Here is a 20,615-nt window from a genome sequence, read left to right as displayed (position 1 = left end):
GAGGTGGCAGTTGCTTGGGTGTCTGCTTTGGAGGCCTCTGTAGTTTTGGTAGATTTTTGATCAGTGCCTCCGAGTATGTCTTTGTGTGTTTATGTGTTTGTTTTGCAGTTGTGATAGTTCTATGTGAAACTGGGTTTGTGGTGTGCGTGGTTTCCTTTTCCTCCTGTCTGCTCTTGCCAGTCCTGAGTTGAGAGAGCTCAGCCTCCAGTTTGGCTATATAGTTGCATCTCTCACATGTATTTGTGTTTTGTGGGAGAAGGAGTGCGTTGTCTGTGTACATGAGGCAATTGTAACATTGCCTCAAGATGCCCAGATTCACCAGCTGAACAGGGGAGGATGCCAGCAACTGACCCTTCGACATGCTAGAAAAAGTGAAAAAGTTTGCTGTGTAACTGAGTCACAAGGGACCTATAGGGAAATGGGTACTCAAGGGGATTCTAGGCTAATGTAGTACTTTCTTTAGTATACAAGTACTTTACCTATATAAAAATGCTTTAGGAGCAAGTGCTGAGCTTTTGAGATAGAGAATAGACTGTTTAGATTGCAAGTAGAGAAGTTCTAAGGGAAAAATTGAAGAGCAGACTTTACGGAGCCAGAAATAGTTTAAACTTGTTTAACCGGCGCTGCCCGATGGTGCTCTATGGGCAACTCCGCGCTAAATCATGCAAAAGCGCGCTAAAGCGGGCTTTATAGCAGGGGGTTGAAAAGAGCTAGGAATTGACCCAAAATGGCCAATAGACTACAAGTTTCTGGCTGGAACCACTGCTCTAGGGACAAATAGGCTGCTCAGTGCTCCCCACTCCCACTGGTGAACAAAGAAGCTTCCCTTTATCCAAATAAGGATATGGAATAGCACAGGAACCAAGCCAAAGCCCAGAGATCAGCAAACTCTGAAGACTGGACTATTCTAGTTCAGTAAGGCGGGAAAACAAGATGTTTTTTTTTTTTTTTTTTTTTTTGCAGAAAACAGAAGAAAAACAGACGGTAAATGCTATAAATGCTTTTAAACGGCTAGCGCACTTGAGTGTGTTAGCCTACAGGTAAAATTAAGCAACAAATAACTTTTTAAAAGTGCAAAACAGTTAATCAACACAAAAACAGTTTAAATAGAATGCAGAGCTGTATAAACAGGCGAAAATGCAGTCGCTAAGCAGTAAATAATCAAAAAACCAGAAAAAAATACTTAAATCAGGAAAAAGTCACTCTTTTGCTCTCTGCTGCTTGTAGAACTCTGCAGGACACCACGAGGAGCTGTGCTGAGTTGAATACAAGCGAAAAAGCGCGCTAAAGTGGGCTTTATTACAGGGGGCTGAAAAGAGCTAGGAATTGACCCAAAATGGCCAATAGACTACAAGTTTCTGGCTGGAACCACTCCTCTAGGGGCAAACAGGCTGCTCAGTGCTCCCCACTCCCACTGGTGAACAAAGCCCGCTTCCTTTTATCCAAATAAGGATATGGAATAGCACAGGAACCAAGACAAAGCCCAGAGGTCAGCAAACTCTGAAGACTGGACTATTCTAGTTCAGTAAGGCGGGAAATTTTTTTTTTCTTTTTTGCAGAAAACAGAGGAAAAACAGACAGTAAATGCTTTTAAGCGGCTAGCGCACTTGAGTTAGTGTTAGCAACAACTGACTTTTTAAAAGTGCAAAACAGTTAATCAACACAAAAACAGTTTAAATAGAATGCAGAGCTGTATAAACAGGCTAAAATGCAGTCGCTAAGCAGTAAATAATCAAAAAGCCAGAAAAAAATACTTAAATCAGTTATAGCAAATACTGTTATAACAAACGCTCTGAAATACACTGTATATTTCCAAAATGTTTGAGAAGGACAGTCAGAACACAAGAAGGTTCAGGCGAAAGAGAAAAAAAAAAAAGTTTTGTTTTACTTTTTGAAAGGGAAAAAGGAGGAACAGAAGGCCTTATCAAATGTTCTCTCTGTATTAAGCAGAATGAGCTAATGACACTAGACTGGGAAGTGTGTCACAGTAGGGGCGGGCAACTGCAAAGCCACCAAGTATAGACAGCAAGCACTACAGAGACAAATGAAAGTTTTTAAACAGATAAGGATTTGTGAAGATACTGAATAGACAAAGTGCTTTATATATATTAAATTGTAAAAACAGTAATCTGTAAAAATAATCAAAAAAAAATCAAGATACTTATATTTTGTAGCTCAGTTGCAGTCAACAACTTCTCTAGTCAGCTGTGCATACGGGTTTCACTGTCAGATGTACCATTATATAATGCTAGAATTTCAATGCTGCACTCTGATTAATTTTGTTTATATCATTGATCTATAGCTTTATCATGGCCGTTTGTTTCCTACTCCTTTATATCTGTACTCGCTGTGTTATATGTTTAGAGTTTCTACTGATAATAAAACGTAGTTCCTAGGTTGGTACTAGGCTATCGTCCCTAGGGCCTATACAAGTCTAGTCATAACAATTCCCTGGCTATTTCTTCCCACAATATTTTACTTCCCTTTAAGGATACAATTTACAGTGTTTCTGTCACATAGACTCAGATTTATGCAAACACTGTTGTTCATATTAGAATTGCAAATATATTAGATGCTGTTACTGACTTTTTCTTTTTTCTTTAAGGGCATCACATTTCTTTATTTTGAATCAGTCACATGGAGTCTTCATTTCAAAGAATTGAAGAGGAGCTGAGTTGCTCCATCTGTCTCGATCTGTTTCAGAATGCTGTTCAGCTTCCGTGCCAACACATTTTCTGCAAGCAGTGCATTGAGCAGCATTTAGCAAGCAATGGAGCTTCAGGTTTGTGCCCAAACTGTAGAACATCGTTTCGGAGAACTGATCTGATCTGTTCAAGGGTAGTCAATAATGTGATCCAGACACTTTCAGTGTGTCATAATGAGAATCATACTTCTTTCCTGACCTTGCAAATTCAGGTAAGGGTAAATCATTATTCTAATTTTTATGTATATTCTTAATAATTGAATGCTCCCATATAAGCTATATAAAAGTCTAATTAAGTATGAATTTTAAATTTTTACATTTTTATGCATCTTACTCTTTCTACTTTCATAGAATTGCTTATTCAGCCATCATAATGTTTTTTAAGTTTAACATGCACTGTAATTATTTGTTTTTATTTTCTGGACTGCATAGTAGGCACTTTCACACATTTCAACTTAGGAAGCAATCACTTATTTTCAAAATTATAACTTTAACAATGAAGAGCAATAAGTGGAAAAATAATTAGTCCACTTCTAATATTATGCCACTGTTCATTAAAAATTAGTTAATTTAAAGCCTAAGTACTGTTGTCCAGAGCTCTAAACTGCATATATAATAAAGGGCAAGTGTATTGCCCTATCACACTTAACATGCCATCTATCCATCTACAACCCCTTTTCCTATTTCTGTCATGGGGTCAGGGTGTCATTTCAGCAGGGACAGTCATCTAGAGCGTAGTGGAAACACTGCCAGATATCAGTCACTTAAATGCCATCCGTATCACTGACTGCTACCATTTGTTCCTTTCTTTCTTACCTGTTTGTATGGGTTGGCAGCATGGGGGAGATCTTTGATTTAACTGGAGTGTATTAAGTAACAGTACTACATCAGAATCTGTTCTTTCCTTTTCAATTTAACAACATAAATTAATTGATCATTCTACTTTCTGTAAATAGTAAGTAGGACAGCATTCATAATCACAGACTATGCCCCACAGAAGGATTGTGATAGTGAGGAAAATTTAGACTGCAGTTGCTGGATCCACTAGATAGGACATGAATTGGTGTTGATAATGGGGGACCTGAATGCACCTGTTATGACAGACAGAACAGGGTATGAGGATTACCTGGGTCAACATGGGAGGGGCAACAGGAATAAAGAAGGAGATGCAAATGGCTTGATGGTGGCTAACACATGTGAAAGAGCGTCATTCATGAGATCATGTACAAGAGCAGTTAACATTCAACGCGGATAGTATTCCTTCCTTTTAATAAGGAAAGGCATTAGGATAGAATCAGTGATTGAAAGGTCATCCCCAGGGAAACATTTGTCCCACAGCATAAACCACTGGTTGCGACAGTTAGCTGCAATCAGTGGTCAGAGAAAGCTCTAAGGTCAACAAAAACTAGGCTGAAGACCTGGAAGTTGATCAGAGAGAGACCACAAGAGTTCAGGGAATCACTCAGGGCTCTAGCACCTTAGGAAGAAAAGGAAATAGTTGGAGTTGAAGAAGAATGCCAGCCCCTCAAAACAGCATGTCTGAGAACTATAGAACAAATATGCATCTGAGACCGGTATAAAAGCAAGATACATAAGGAAAGCTGGTGGTGGAATGCAGAAATCCACGAAAGAAGGAGTGCAGCAAAACGTGGCAGAAAAGATGGACCAGTCTAGGATGGCATACTGGTTGACGTACAAAGCAGCCAAGGGAAGAGTTGCAGTAGCAAAAAGACCAAGACATCTGAGGCACTCTACCAACTTCTGCAAAGTGACTCAGTAGATGACATAAATAAATTTAAATTGCAAGGCAAAAACAGAAAGATAAAGAAGTTAGTCATACACCCTTCATAGGGGATGCCAGCAACAACCTGCTCACCATTCCATAGGACATCAAAGACAGACTGAGTATTCCAGCAACTTCTGATTGAAGAAAACTCCACAGAAGCTGTACTGCCCCAGTTACAGCCTACAATGAAAGATGAGGAGGAGCCTGCCCTATAAGAAGTAAGAACATTGCTAAGGAACATGAGGTCAGGGAAAGCAGCAAGCTCAGATAAGGTTACAGCAGATTAGGTTCATAGGTTCATACTAGGCTATCTGCCCTAGGGCATTTATAAGCCTAGCCAGAGTGTGTTTGGCTTTTGCCACCCATTTTAAATTAATTTTGCTATGCCCTTTTTTGGGGTTAGTATACTGTGCCTCTGTCTAACAGTTACACAGAAGTGATACCTGGGGTAAACCTACGATCTCCCATCCACTCATCAAGATTCCTCTTGAAGAGAGTCAATGAGGGACTCTGCCTAACCTGGACTGGGATTTTATTCCAGAGTGAAGGGAGCCTCTGGGTTATGAATCTGTCCCTCCAGCATGTCCTATTTATTTCAGTGCTGAGGTTCAAGTCTCTCAAGCGTTTGGCTCAATGGGTTGGATTTTCTGAGATGCAGCATGTCCATTAATTCCGGGTTGGACATGGCTTTATACGTCAGGCACAGATCGCCTCTGAGCAGGTGGTATGCCACTGAGTAGAGCTGGAGTTTCTTTAACCGGGCAGCATATGGCATCTGTTTGAGCCCTTTGATCCTCTTGGTGAGGTACTTTTGGGGTCTTTCCAGTTGCTGCAGGTATCTGGTAAGGTACATCCCAAAAGGGGCATTGTACTCAATTATGGGCCTGATGAGGGATGAGTAAAGAGGCACGATGACCTCCCCTGATCTAGATGTGAATCCCTTCATGATTAGGTGGGCTATATAAAATGTTTTTCTAACCACTTTGGCCACGTGATTGTCAAATGAGAGATTGCTATCATCTTGGGTCCCCAGGTCCCTAATTACTTCTTCTGTACTTAATGGATTACCACCTATGTGGTAATTTGTGGGCACTTTGTTTTTGCCAAAGGGGATGACTATACACTTTTTGGTGTTTAGCCTGAGGCCGTGGCTCTGGCACCAGTTGTCTGTTTCTATGAGGCCCTTTTGGAGGATGCTTGTGTCGGCTGGAGAATCAGTTATGGCGCCCAGTTTGCAGTCATCTGTGAACTTGGTCAGCCACAGTCCTTCTGTGTTGGCCTGTACCTCCGAGAAATATATACCGAACAAGAGAGGTCCCAGGACTGAGCCTTGTGGGACGCCACTTGTAACTGGTTTGGAGTCTGACATGGCTCCAGCAATTCTAACCATGTGGGTTCTGTCCTTAAGCCAGTTTGCAACCCATCTAGTGATATAGGGGTTTATATTTAAGCTGGTGAGCTTATCTATAATGCCCGAGTGGGGTATTGTATCGAAGGCTTTTGCGAGGTCCAGGTAGGCTGTGTGGACCACCTTCCCCTCGTCAATGGCCTTGGTGACTGTTTCAAAGAAGTCGACCAGGTTTAACAGGCAGGATCCGCCCTTAACAAAGCCGAACTGGGTAGGATCCAGTGTCTGTAGGTCCCAAATAACTTTATTTATGAGGTCCATGATGATCCTTTCCATAGCTTTGCAGACCAAGCTAGTCAGGCTTATGGGGCGATAGTTTCCAGGATCCGTTGAGGCACCACCTTTGTGGAGAGGAACCACTGTTGCTGTATGCCACTATTTGGGTACATATCCTGTAGTAAGGATGAGATTGAACAGAAGTTTTATGTTTGGGTTTAGCTCTTCTTGGAGTTCATGTAGGACACAGCCAGGGACACCGTCTGGTCCCATTGATGCTGTGTTTTTTGCTTTGGAGAGGGCGGCTCTTACCTGAGCATCTGAGATGTAAGGGGGGCAGCACTCTGCTGGGATAGATATTTGCTCTTTTGGTGGGGAGGGGGGGAGAAGTTTGCGCTGAACCTGTCAGCTAGCATGTTGGCAATGTCTATGGGTTCGGTGTACTTTTTGTCATTTTGGACTAATTCTGAGCATATCTGGGAATTCCCACCCAGCCTACTAACATAAAGAAAGAAAGCCTTGTGATTATCCTTAGTGTCCTGTGCAATTTTTCTTTTGAAGCTGGCCTTTGACGATTTTATGAGTGCCCATAGTTTTTTGCTAATACTGATCAGAGATGCCTTCCCTTTTTGGGATTTTGCGCTATCATGTAGTAGCTTCCTCATTCTATTGTGTAGTTTGTTTATGGCTGGGGTCCACCAGACAGGACGTCTGCCTTTGGAGGATTGGGTCTTGGTTTTATTTGGGATTGCATGATCCATGCATTCCTGAAGGTGTTCATAGAATGCGTTTCTAAAGGATTCTGCGGTCTGGGCGGTATTTTCCACAGGCCCGGGGGCTTTGAAGGATTCCACCTCGGTTTTGAGGAGTGTGAAATTTGCTTTAGAGAAGTTTTTCACTGTGGTTTTCTGGGCAGGGGGTGGGGTCGGGATGTGAATATCCAGTGAGATTAGTTTATGGTCTGATCTTACCAGTGAGGGATACACTTCTGGTCTGGAGCATAAAGTCCCCATGTTGGTGATGATCAGGTCCAGTATGTTTTCCCCTCTTGTGGGAGTGGTAACAAGTTGTTCCATAGCATTTAAGTTTATAAATTCTAGGAACCTTTGGGCTAGGGTGTTGGAGCTAGAGTAATGCTCCCAGTCTATGTTTGGGTAGTTGAAGTCGCCCAATATAATGGTGTTTGGAGAGACCTTCATATTTTCCAGTGTTCTCAGGAAGGCCGAGTGGGGTTTCTGGGTTTAGGAGGGTGGTCTGTAGCAGGCTATAAACTGGAAGGCAGTTTTACCCACTGTTAGTTGCACATGGATAGTCTCTGATGCTTCGTGCTGTGCCACCAACCTGGAGGTGTGGGTATCTTTGATGAATATTGATACTCCCCCTCCTTTTGTGGTTCGGTCCAAGTTTTGGGGCCGAAAAGCATGGTATGAGGTATAACCTGGTAGTGCTGGGGTGCTCTCGGGAACCTTGAACCAGGTTTCTGTTACTGCACAGATATTGATGTTCTCCATGCTAAGGAGAGTTTCTAGTGCGTGCATCTTGAGGTTTAGACTTCTGGCGTTGAGTAGCATTACTCTTAGTTTCTTATCCCTTGTGATACCTATGGAGGTGGGTTTGTCTTTTGAACCTTGCCTAAAACGGCACTGTGGGGGTAGCAAGAGCCTTTGCCAATATCCGAAAGCCCAGGGTGACAGGTGCAAGCCATCCCTAGCAAAGCATTGTGGCTTGTCGAGCATGTCATCCCAGGCTGACAGGCATTGGATCCCCTTTGAATGACACCAATACTTAAGCCAATTGTTGAAATTGATCATCTTGTCTTCATATTGTGGTGTATGGTATATATGATCAATATGCTGGGTGAGACAGAGGAGAAATGGTTCCTGAGGGTACTAATAGCAGTATGAAAGGAAATCCATACCCCAGATGTCTGGAGAATAAGATTACTAGTACCAGTGTACAAGAACAAAGGGAACATCCATAACTGTGGGCAGTACAAAGGTATCAAACTCTTGTCAAACTGCATGAAAGTTCTAGAGAGGGTGACTGATAAATGAATATACAGAACAGTAGAAAGTATGATGGGATACAGATCAGGATGCAGCACAACCGACCTAATGTTTGCAATGAGACAGATAGTTGGGAAGAAGCTAGATCTGTTGAAAGTGTCCAAAACTTGCAGATAGCATATGACAAAATTACAAGAAAGCTGATTTGGGCAGTCCTGCAGTGGTTTGAAATCCCAGAAATATTCGTAGAATTAGTGCAGACTATGTACAAGGACCCAATAACTCCGGTATGCACAGTGTTTGGTTTCATAGAGAGGTTCCCAGTTGGAGTATATGTACATAAAGGATCAGTTCTGAGACGGCTGCTGTTTATATTGGTGATGGACTACATTAGCAAACAGGTGAGAGGGAACAGATCATCACAGTTGCTATAAATAGACAGTGTGGCAATACAGTAACAACTTCAACAAAGAATAGGGAATGGAGTGCAAAACTGAAGAAACATGGAATGAAACTAACTACACATAAAACATTTGTAATGGCAGCAAATGGAGGAAATCGGAAGAAGCTAAGAATTGAGACGGAAGTGAAAATAGTGGAACAGGTTAACAGCTTCAAGTGTCTGGGGGGGAGTGCTTGAGAAGGGAAGTCTGAATTTGGATGTTACAGCTAGAATCAGAGGGGCTTCAGCCAACTGGCACATTCATGTCCTGGGTAATGTATGACAGAATACCAAAGAAGCTGAAAGGTAAGGTTTGCAAAACAATGATACAACCAGTACTACTGTATGGTAAAGAAACCTGGGCAGTAAAGGCAGAGCCATTGAGGAAGCTAGAGGTGATGGAGATGAAGGGATTAGGTTGGGAGGTAGGAAGCACATTGTGGGACAGATAAAGAAATGATGACATCTGAGCAGAAGCCAAACAAGCTCAAATTGCAGAGAGTCAGAGAATGGATTATGGTGGTTCGAGCATCTGTGCAGAAAAGCAAAAGACAATCTGGTGAAGAAGATTGAGAAAGCAGGAAAAATGTAAGAGGAAACGAGAACATCCAGCAAAGAGATGGATTGGTTTTGTGAGAGAAGACCTGCTTGACTGTTAAAGAAGGTAGGTGAGTGAAATGGCCACCAGGCAGTTGAAAAGATATATGTGACCCCATACAAAAAATGGGGAAAAAGGGGGTTGATGATGACTGATGATGATGTTGTGTCAAAACAAAAACTACAAAGATGTTGGCAACCTAATTGACACATGGTGGTGGTCCATCTGCTAAGTGGGGTAGGTGGATTTGAGGAAGATAGTTCAGGCTTTTGCAGATATCCCCAGCCCCTCAAACAAAAGAGGTTGCTCTACAAAAATAGTAAACAAAGTTACTCTGATGTACTGTAGAGTCATTTTATTTTATAGTCTTGTTAAACATGAGCATTGTGCAAACTTCTTTCTTGAATTTTCATATCTCCACTTATTTTAGTAAGATGATTTCCTTATATTGCATGCATTTATTTACTTATGTAAATTTGTTAACCTAGGTAAAGCACTGATCTCCATTGACCGTTTATAGGCTGAGCTCATGGTCTATATATTTCTGTCAGTGTAGTTCTTTTTTAATTCATTAATTTTTAAACATGCCGGTGTAATTTATGTATATGCACTTCTTCTTTCGGCTTTTCCAGTTAGAGGTCGCCACAGCAGAACAACAGTCTGCAGAATGATTGGCAGTGGAGTTTTACATGTCCAATTGCCAGCCCGGTGCCCAACCTTCCACAGAAGGCATACATATACACATGCTCACACCTAGGGCCAATTTAGAATGTCCAATCTACCTACAGCATGTCTTTGGAATGTGGGAGGGAACCAGAGCACCCAGAGGAAACTCACAAGACTGCTGGGAGTACATGCAGATTCTGCACAGGAGACTTCTCAGCTGAGACTCAAACCCGAGTATCTCTTGGTGTGAGGCGGCAACAGTAAACGCTGCACCACCGTAGTTGCCCTAATTTATGTATATTTACTGTATGTGCGTTTTTATTCTTAACATGCATTTTACTGTATTTTTCAAAAATATATGTTGGCATTTTCATAAAAAATAAAATCTTCATTGGGAGATCTCATTGCATTGTGTATATCCAGATGTCATCTCTGCTAGCTGCATTAGATGAAGTGAAATTAGGCAAGACAAGTTATAGAACTCTGGTATTTGTGATATCATCCATGGACAGATGGAGTTAGGAGTTGAGAAAAATTGCAAAGAGGTGAATTTTTACAGAGCAATACCCAAGGAGATTGCCTGAAAGTCTGTGGATCAACCCAGTTTTCATAAAATAGTAAACACACGGTCAGACATCATGATAATAAGTGAATGCTATGTGAGGAGGCATTAAGCATGATTTATGGCCATCAACAGTGCTAATTCCTGGGTGACTTAGGCAATTTGAAAGTATGTGAAGTCGTATATGAGTGTTATGTTGCTAAGATACTGATCAGGTAAAGAGAGGCAGAGGTTTGAGGAAAAATGATTGACTAACCAATGGCTGTTAAGAAGCAGCTGTCATTAATGGAGGATGAGGCTAAGAAAGAAACTTGACACCTGTTACTGTAATGGAAGGTGAGGAAGAGGCCGATTTGATGGACTTGATTAAAACAAAGATGGTGTTTTGTACTGCTTCATGACAACTTCCTTTAATACTCAGTAAGTCACATAATTGCCTTTTATTCAGTCTGAAATGAAATGTGATAACCCAAGGACCATTTTAGTTCAGTTTGTATTCTTGCATGAAAAAGAACAAGTGTTGTGGCAACCGTTTTACAGTAGTTGGTGACCCACGCGTATAAATCATGATTATTCAGCAGGTAAGCTACAGCAACATATAGGTGACTAGAGAATATAAACTATGAAAGACAGATTGACTTTTCCATAACTTTCACTAGTGCAGAGGAGGCAATGAGCAAGTTAAAAAAGAATTACCTTTGTCGTCGAATACAGAGACTGACAATGAGGAATAAGCAATTCTAACAATTGCGGTGGCATTATGGGAGGAATGGGAAGACTGTTCCAAGCAAAGTATGACTGGGAAAGTTTTCTTGTTGTGGTTGAGCTCAGTGATTTGGGAGAATGAATCCCACCACCTGATGTGCAAATAACCACGCAGTGCTCCTGGGTCCTCACTGAAAATGGACACCTGTATGCAGTGGCTTATCTGCTCAACAAATTAAAAAAAAGACCGTTATACAACTGTGCTATGCCTATTTCTATAAAACATCTGCACCACTATGACTGCTATGGAAATTTTGGATTTACATGCTACTGTGTTTTTATGTATGGTATTTTGAAGCAACCTACTTCCACTGGGTGATATTCATGGTTGGAATTTGACGTTATAGTTAGAGTTGTACTTTTTCATTTAGTTAGTAATAGCACCTGATATTACTGATGGAGTACACCATGTTATTGTCTCCAAAGCAAGCTCTTTCTGAGAAGTTACTTTCTGTTTATACTTGCACTTTATTCAGTTACTTTAATGTGGCATGATCTTGCCTTAATTTTCACTTGTTTTGAAATTCAGTCATACTCTGTTGTAAACAGTTTTATTATCATTACATTGTTTGCTTTCTACAGTATTGCATTATAGGAGTGTTATAGTTGAGATAAGCTGTGTGTTCAACAAGGTGTCAAACAAAACTAATGTCATTTGAAAGAGCATTAGAGAGGTCATGATGTTTATTTAATTTTCACTAAAATATGGAAATGCATGTTGTGTCCTTGTGAAATTAAAGGATTATTAAACTATCAGTTTTTCAATTGCACATACTAATAGTATTAACAGAAAAATATGCTTTGTCCTGGTATGGTTATATCTGTGTAAAGTGCCATATTACTGTTGAATTTGTATAACAGTATGCTTATCTTTTCTGTGTGGAACCAAGAACATAAAGAACTATTAGTGAAAGTAAGGGGACATTGATAGAAAAGGGTTCATTTGGAGCATCAGTTAGATAGCGATGAAGATGGAACTATGGAACTGGAAAAAACTCATTTTGAAGACTTTTTTAGAGCTAAATTCTATCCCATGTGACAAAACAATGCCCGTATTTTGGTTGTGCTAGCAAGCTGGCACAGGTGTAAATCACCATTATTATTTATATACTTTGAGTTTAATATACTAGCTAATATGTTATGTTATGTTTCAATTAAGAGATATGCTGTCTCTAGGGATATAACAGAGGCCCAGACAGAAATTTAGAAGCTGTTGACTGTGGAAATGTATACTATTAACTTTTATGGTATCACTGAGACATTTTAGGAGCATTGCATTATTTATTGTTAATTTTTCGATTATATATACCATAGGTATTAATGTTACATAAGCATAACTAAGGTGGGACAAAGGGGGGAGCTGCCCCAGTTATAAAGCTTTAAAGGGAGAGATCAGCAGATCCTGATCAGTGTTCGATGCATTATTGGCATTGAATGCCGATAATCATAATATATGCACTGCAGTGTTCCATGTGTGGTATGCAAATTGCAATCAGTTTGCTATAGTTTAAAAGGACAGAAGAGCTTTTTTCCTCTGGATGTCTGAGGGGAATGAGGAACTTTTTGTTCTTCAAATTAACGGTGCTGGTGGTGGGGTAGCTAGTTACACTGATTGGCAACATGGCGATATTATGGACTGATGTGGTTATATCTTCTGTCTTCACAAAGTGCTATGCTGTTTAGGAATATGCTAATTGTATTGTTTATCAACATATATTATAAATAATTAATTGAAAAGACAGACTGCACCTTGATGGGAATTATATTTGTAAATGGCAAATGCTGGTAGCTGTGGCATAAAGCCAAGTATAATAATAGTTTTTAAACTTGTGATGAAGTAGTCAAGACAGAAATTTAGTTTCCTAGACATGACATTGAGTGTGGATGATATGTGTCTTATTCCAATATTTTCAGAACATTTGCTAACATATATTTGCATGCAGAAAGTTGTCATCTAGCTACAATGTGATTAAAAGCAAAGCGTAAAAAAAAATTTAGTTTCAGAATATAGGTAAGATGGCTGTGTTGCATTGTTTATTTATTCAGAGATGCTAGCATGAAGATTATATCCCTAAAATTCTAAATGAAGTTAAAAAAAAAAGTAATACCCAATATGCACTTGTATTGGGTTGTATCATTAATCTTAATGGAAACACTAATGAAAATAGAATTGAATGATTGTGTGAACATTGGCTCTAGTTGATTGTCATTGTTGAAGTGACACCACGACCCCATGTGTAAAAATGGGAAAAGGGGTCGTGGATGGATGGATGAACAGCCAGTGTCAAGTGAGTATAGTATAAACCGCAAAACCATAAAGAACTTTATTACTGATAAATGGAAAATCTTCTAAGGTCACCAAGAGTTTTTTTTTTTTTTTTTTTTTTTTTAAGTGAAAAACATAATTTTATTAACAAAGAAGCTGAAAACTTTATTACTACAGAAAATGCCACTGAATCTAAATTTGCTTAGTACAAACAGGAAAACACATTGAGTTGTACATTCTGTCACCACTAAGTACAGTGAGAACAGCTGATATGTGGTGGTGTCAGGATATGAAAAGACCAGTAGGGCATTTAAACATTTGAGTAGTTTATGCAGCGGCATTATGTACCTGGGTAGGTGTGCATCTCTACATCACCAACAGGTGAAATATGCACTTGGATATAGTTTTTTAAACAGCCTACATCTTTAGATAGACAAGAAAGTAATACTTTATATTTCTCTTTTAGTAATATTATTAGAAAATTTTATTTTTAATAAAACATTTTATAAACAATTGAAGGGTGTTGCAATGGTGGGCACAGTTGCCCCTGCTTTCTCTAACCTAGTTCTAGGTCGGTGGGAGAACGAGATTTTAATTAAGCTTCCATTTTTAACAACATTATTTTTTTATCATCATTTTGTTGATGGTTTATTTTTCATTGCTACAAGTGATGGATTTGACTTAAAAGAGTTTATAAATGGTTTGGATAGTGGCTCTGATTTTTAGAAAATTGTGCTGAGTGAATAATGGACATAGGGTCAGTTTCTTGAATGTCGACCTTAGATGGGATAAGGACATGCATAGTTTTGTTAGGAAAATACATAGAAAAAACAGTTTCTGTGCATTATAAAAGTAGATACATTAAGAAAAACATCCCTCTTGGTCATTTTATCAGAGCTTCATGAAAGGTGATTTGTGATAGTGATTTTGATATAGAAACCGGTTTTATTATTAAGTTATTCCTTGAAAGGGGATATCCAGAGGATTTATTGGTTAAGGTAACCAAAGTTCAGAGTATTTTCCTCCTGTACTTTTAAAAGGTATTATCAGTAAAAATAAGGATGTGGATAGTTTGGTTGACAATAAGGAAAGTATTTCTGATTGCACACCTAGATATTGTTTAGATATGACTATTGATAGTGGAACTATTAAAATATTATAAGTAATAAATGGGAAGTTATTATAGGACATGAAGATTTGGCCAAAACATTGGGAACTAGTACATATTTTGTGTCAAAGAAAAAAGACAATATAAAGCAGTTATTAGAACACAGTGACACTAAAATACCTCCACCTCACACCGAGAAAGCTAATGGTACTTATCATAGCTGTAATGTGTGTGCGTGTGTGTGTGTGTGTGTGTGTGTGTGTATGCATGTATACACATTATATATATATATATATATATATATATATATATATATATATACACACACACACACACACACACACACACACACACACACACACACACACACACACACATAGGACCTTATATAGCATTAGACCACCTGGATAAAATATTAGAGTTCCAGGTGGATTTAATTGTAACACCTCTGGCATAGTCTGTGCTGTGTTATGTACAGTATGTCCAGCATTTTATGTGGGTATGACCACAAGGAACCTTTATAAGAGAATAAAAGAATATATGCAATTAAGGTAAAAAATGAGAACAACACTTTGTATAAACATTCAGTGAGTGGCATTGGTTTTAAACAGGTTTACATTTACTATCTTACACATAATTGAAGAAGATATAAGAGGTGGCAATTTCAAGAACCAGGTGCTGAAAAGGGAGGTTGAGTGGCAGGTTTGTTTAGTTGTTCATCATCCACCTGGTCTTAATGAGAACATTTATATAAAATGTTTTTAATAGATAGGAAGCTGGCTGTTTAATATTTGAACAACATAGGGTTAATATTTTTTCTTCCCACAGGTTTAATGGCACCTTATTTGAATAATTGTTTTTAACTGATTGTGGTTATTCATTGGTAGGTTTGAATTTTTGTATGTATGTAAAGCTTTATAGTATGTTTTTTAATGTTTTCAGATGAAGTCTATGGATGATTAGCGGACAATAAAGGAATTACTACGCTAAAAAATATTTTTCTTTTTTGGCCCAGCTTTTTCCTCTGAGCTTCCAGTGGTTCTTGTTTTTGCTGGGTTGGTCTCTACACTGGTTTTTGGGACATTACTTGGCTTTGTCGTGCACTTGGCTGTAACTGGGTAGGCCTAGACAGTGTTTAAAAGTGCTTATGAAAGCACTGCTATCCAAAGAACCTATATTGTTTAGACTTAATGGCATACATGTGACAACAACAAAGGTATCTCTCCCAAAATCAATGTATTAACAGCTAAATCTCTCTTCTCAAATACTTTTTGTTTTATTAAACTCACTGAAATGAATAGCTATCAGGCTCTAGTTACATGTCTGACTTATTGCTGTGCACTAACAATGGCCTATCTTTTTTCCTTCTATTCTTTGCAACTTCATATGACAGAATACTCCTACTAACTGCTCTAGATAAAATTGCTCTCAGAAATCCCAGATGTGTGTTTGACCTTTTCTCAGGGTAATGTGTGTTGATCTCTCTGTACTTCCAAAAAAGTAACTGTGGAAGTCTAGATTTTTTCTGGGCTAGCTTGGTAAACACAGAGGAGCTAAAGCTTGGTAAACACAGAGGAGCTAAGAAGAAAGTGGAGTGAGATCTAAGAGAAGGCAACTGCATTTTGTCAACAGATCTCAGGGAACAGCACAACAAGGGCAGATGGCATAGGAAGCAGAAGTCGGCCAGCAGAAGCACAACAGTTAAACTCCCTTGGGAAGAGGGCCCTGAAGACAGAAGGTGTCTGAGGAGAATCAGTGGATGTTCATCGTGCATACAGCTGCAGTCATTACAGATGGGTTATCCTGCAGTCAGGCGGGTCCTCGGTCGGCCGAATTCCAAAGTCTAGGTCTGGCGTCGGTTGTCGTCGCTTCTTCCCTGACGTCAGTGCGGCAGGGGTATAAAAGAGGCAGCCGACGCCATTTTCTTCAGTCTTTCTTGCCGCGCGGTGCCTGAAGCAGAAGCAGTTCGCAAGTGCCGGTCGGCCAGCTCCTGAGATTTACGAACAGTATTTCAGCCAAAGTCTTCTTTAAAGCTAAGTACCCCATTGGGGAAACTTTTCTTGCCTCAGACCGATGTCAGACAAAGTTAATAATTGCATTTCTTGTGGGAAGTAAATACCGCATAAGGATTTTCACTCTTTCTGTATACCTTGCTTAGGGCCAGACCACGACGTCTCGGCTGCCGTTTTTGTGCTAGGTTCAACAAACGCACTATTAAGCACCGGGCGGAGTTCGCCCTTCATTATTTTGGCAAAAAATTTAATTATATCATGTCGTCGGATACACCGATGCCAGTTTTAGGCAAAAGACGCAAAGACAAGGACCGACATCCGAGGTCTGCACCGAGTACTGAAACCACGCTTAGGCCGACTACCAGTTCTCTGGTTCTCAGCGAGGCGCCTACGCAGCCCCTGACTACCGATGAAGCTATTTTACCGGTGTCTTCAGTACCCGAGGTCGCAGGCTCCTCAGTCTCCATTCCCACAGCAGATACCGACACCACTCTTGGTGGGGAAACCGAAAATTTAGTGAGGCCTGCCATTTCTGAAGGCGTCTTCAGGCCTACTACCTTCTCTATTAAATCCTTCACTAAATTCATAGCTGCTATCAAAACTAAAAAACAGGGACCTCAGACCTCCTCTCAAGGCCCCATGCCTAAAAAACAGATGCTTAAAATGGCTGAGGATTTGATAACTCTCATCAGGGGTTCTCAACCCCCCTCTGACAAAAGACCCAGATTGGAGGAAGACTACCCTTCCTCAGACCAGGCTTCTATTACCTCAGACCATTCTGAGGACCAGGATTATGCTTATTCCCCTTTTGAAGACTCTGATGCTGAGGAGTCTATTCCTCGGTCTTCCCCCCCTGAGGACTACTCTTTTGGGGAAACCCTGCATACATTGAGGGAGCACTTCCACTGGGAAGGTCAAGATTACTCAGATTCCAAGAAAAGGCTCAGGGAATTTCTACTGCTCCCCCAGCATAGGCCCCTGGCTATCCATCCTGTTTTAGATATTTTGGATTATGTGTACGCAGAAGCCAGTCTTAATCCAGATTCTTTACCTCCAGCCCCTGTTAAACCAGACAGGTATTACCGGGTTCCTGATTCTCACCAGTTCCTTTACAAAAGCCATACTGCTGACCCAGAAACAATCTCACAGGATCCCAAGGGAATAAAGGCCTCTACTGCTAAAACTCTTTACCTTCAGAGAGAGAGATTCCAGAGCATTAGAAAGGTGGGGGAAAAAGGTGTATACATCAGCCACTTAAACCATGAGGGCATTAAACTGTCAATTTCACATGTTTAAGTACCAACAGTTTTTGTTATCTCAGCTGAAAAGCAAAATGACACAAACAGAACAACCAGATTTGAAAGCGTTGCAGGATTTGTTGCATGGAGCAGAGCAAGTAGGTAAACATACCTTGCAGTGTGGTTTTGATGCTTTAGAGGCCTCATGTAGAGCTGCTGTCACAGGGTCTGTCATACGTAGACATGCTTGGCTCAAAGGGCAATCCTTACCAGATCATGTCAAAGCAAAGCTATTAGATGCACCACTTCAAAAAGATGTATTGTTCGGTGTAAAAGCTGAGGCGGTACTAAAGAAAATGGAGGAAAAAGCGAAATCTATGCAAACAGTTAAAGATTTCTTGCAGGTGCAACCTCCACGCTTCAGCAGAAACTGGCCTTCAAAAAATTGGTCCTTTCCAGCCACGGACAGATCTCAAGGGGGCAGATACAGACGCCCAAGGGGTAGAGGACAACCTCAAGGATCTTACAGAGCTAGACAGTGGCAAGCACCAACCCCAAGAGGTGGAGAAGATAGACCACAGTCATTTAGAAAACAGACACAATGACTTCCCCTATGCCTGCCAAACAAAGCTATAATGGCAGCACCTTTGGGCAGAAAACTGGCATTATTTTAAAAAAAATGTCACATTGTTACAAAAGACAAATGGATTTTGGACATTATAGACAGAGGCTACAAGTTCCATTTTCACACCTTTCCAAAAATGAGAGGCTTGCCAAACCTGCCACAAAATCAATGGGCAGTGGCACAAAGACAAATTTCCGCTGTCATGGATATGAAAGCAATTCAAGAGGTACCTGCAAAAGAACAAGGTCAAGGTTTTTATTCCAGACTATTTCTGGTACCAAGGAAGGACAAAGATTGGAGACCCATCTTAGACCTATCCATCCTAAACACATATCTACAGGTACCAAAATTCAAAATGCTCACATTACAGCAGCTTCTTCCCATGCTGGGCAAGGAGTCTTGGCTGGTAACGTTGGACCTCAAGGAGGCATACCTGCATGTCCCTGTCAGACAAGATTGCAGAAGATACCTCAGATTTCTTGCAGGTTCAACCCATTACCAATTCTCTGCATTGCCCTTTGGCTTATCTACTGCACCCAGAGTGTTTACGAAATGCCTGGCATCAGTAATTGCCTTCTGCAGACAACAAGGAATACAAATCTACCCATATCTGGACGACTGCCTGATCCAAGCGGACAGCAAGGACATTCTATTGCAGCATCTGGCGTTTGTAATAAAACTGTTAAACTACCTGGGATACACAGTGAACAAAAAGAAATCAAAACTAATACCTTCTCAACAGATAATTTTCCTGGGTGCCATCTTAAATACAACCACCCAGATGGCCTACCTCATGCCAGAAAAACAAGGGCAACTGTCTCAATACTTCAACAAAATGGCAACTTTAACCAGACTAACTGCAAGGAAAGTCCTGCAGGCTCTGGGATTCATGGCATCTTGCATCCTACTGATACCATGTGCAAAGCTGCATATGAGGAAACTACAATGGTACCTAAAAACTTATGATCTCAACACAGCCACAGCTTGGAAACAATTATACCACTCATTCCATGCCTTCAAAAGGAATTTTTGTGGTGGGCTCAAGCATGCCAAAGAAACACAGGTCTCCCTTTCTGTGTACCTCAAGTAACTCAAATCATCACAACGGATGCCTCAGAATACACCTGAGGAGCACACATGGCAGATCAGTGCATTCAGGGAAAATGGTCCCAAAAAAGAGAAGCACCTGCACATCAACCAAAAGGAGATGCTAGCCGTGCAAAATGCTCTTATGACCTTTAAAGACATACTGCATCCAGGCCAGCTATTGATAAGGACAAACAACACCACAGTCATGTGGTACATAAACAAACAGGGGGGAACTCATTCATATCCCCTGTGCAGGCAAGCCATTACCCTGTGGAACACAGCACTGGAATTACAAATTCAACTACAGGTACAATTCCTGCCAGGGAAGGAAAACACACTGGCAGACAACTTAAGCAGAAATATGACAGACCCACACGAATGGAAGTTGCATCCTCAAGTCTTCTCAAAGATAACTCAGGCATGGGGACAGCCAGACATAGATCTATTTGCTACCCACAGAAATTACCAGTTGAAAAAATTCTGTTCAAGGACCTATCATCCACAGGCCTGGAAAGTGGACGCACTCTCTTTCAATTGGACAACATTGACAGTCTATGCCTTCCTGCCTCTTCCTCTACTGACCAAAGTTCTATTAAAAGCCAGAGCAGAGAGGCCACAAATGATTCTCATTGCTCCAGACTGGCCACGACAGCACTGGTATCCTCACCTAAAGAGCCTGTCACACTCACCACCATGGATACTACCTCTAGTTCCTCTTCTGTTGTCCCAGCACAACTACAAAACCCTTCACAGCCAGCTCAAAATCTTAAATCTAGCTGCATGGAGAATACCTTAATTTCCCGACAGACTCTCCTCTCCAAAGAGGTGCAGGATGTCATCTTGGAGGCCAGAAGACCCTCTACTAGAAAAACATACTCTGACAAATGGAAACGATTTTGTTCCTGGAATCAAGAAAAGGGCAAGAACCCTTGGGTAATAAATATACCTCAAATTTTACAGTACCTAGACGAGATGTTAAACAGTGGCCTTTCCTTCTCCTCCATCAAGATCCACGCTTCAGCCATTTCTGCACAATACAATACAGATCCTCCCTTATTTTCACATCCTCTATTAAGACAGTTTCTCAGAGGGGCAAAAAATATAAACCCCCCACGGAAACCACC

At 40.5% G+C, this 20,615-nt stretch overlaps 1 protein-coding gene across 2 annotated transcripts in view; it reads left to right on the top strand.

Annotated features, from left to right (window-relative positions):
- Nucleotides 1-20,615, top strand: part of LOC122813710 (tripartite motif-containing protein 72-like) — a 218,826-nt gene that overhangs the window by 109,456 nt on the left and 88,755 nt on the right. For both annotated transcript variants that reach the window (XM_044086174.1, XM_044086173.1), the window contains exon 2: nt 2,606-2,916. In XM_044086174.1, coding sequence (XP_043942109.1) covers nt 2,638-2,916 — 279 coding nt within the window. In that variant the 5' untranslated portion in view covers nt 2,606-2,637. The remainder of the gene's footprint in view (nt 1-2,605; nt 2,917-20,615) is intronic.

The sequence above is a fragment of the Protopterus annectens genome, chromosome 10.part0 (assembly GCF_019279795.1).
Source record: "Protopterus annectens isolate FY-2018-M chromosome 10.part0, PAN1.0, whole genome shotgun sequence".
In the NCBI taxonomy this organism is placed as follows: Eukaryota; Metazoa; Chordata; order Ceratodontiformes; family Protopteridae; genus Protopterus; species Protopterus annectens.
Note: the sequence above shows the minus strand (reverse complement) of the source record. Positions and strands in the feature narration are given on the sequence as shown.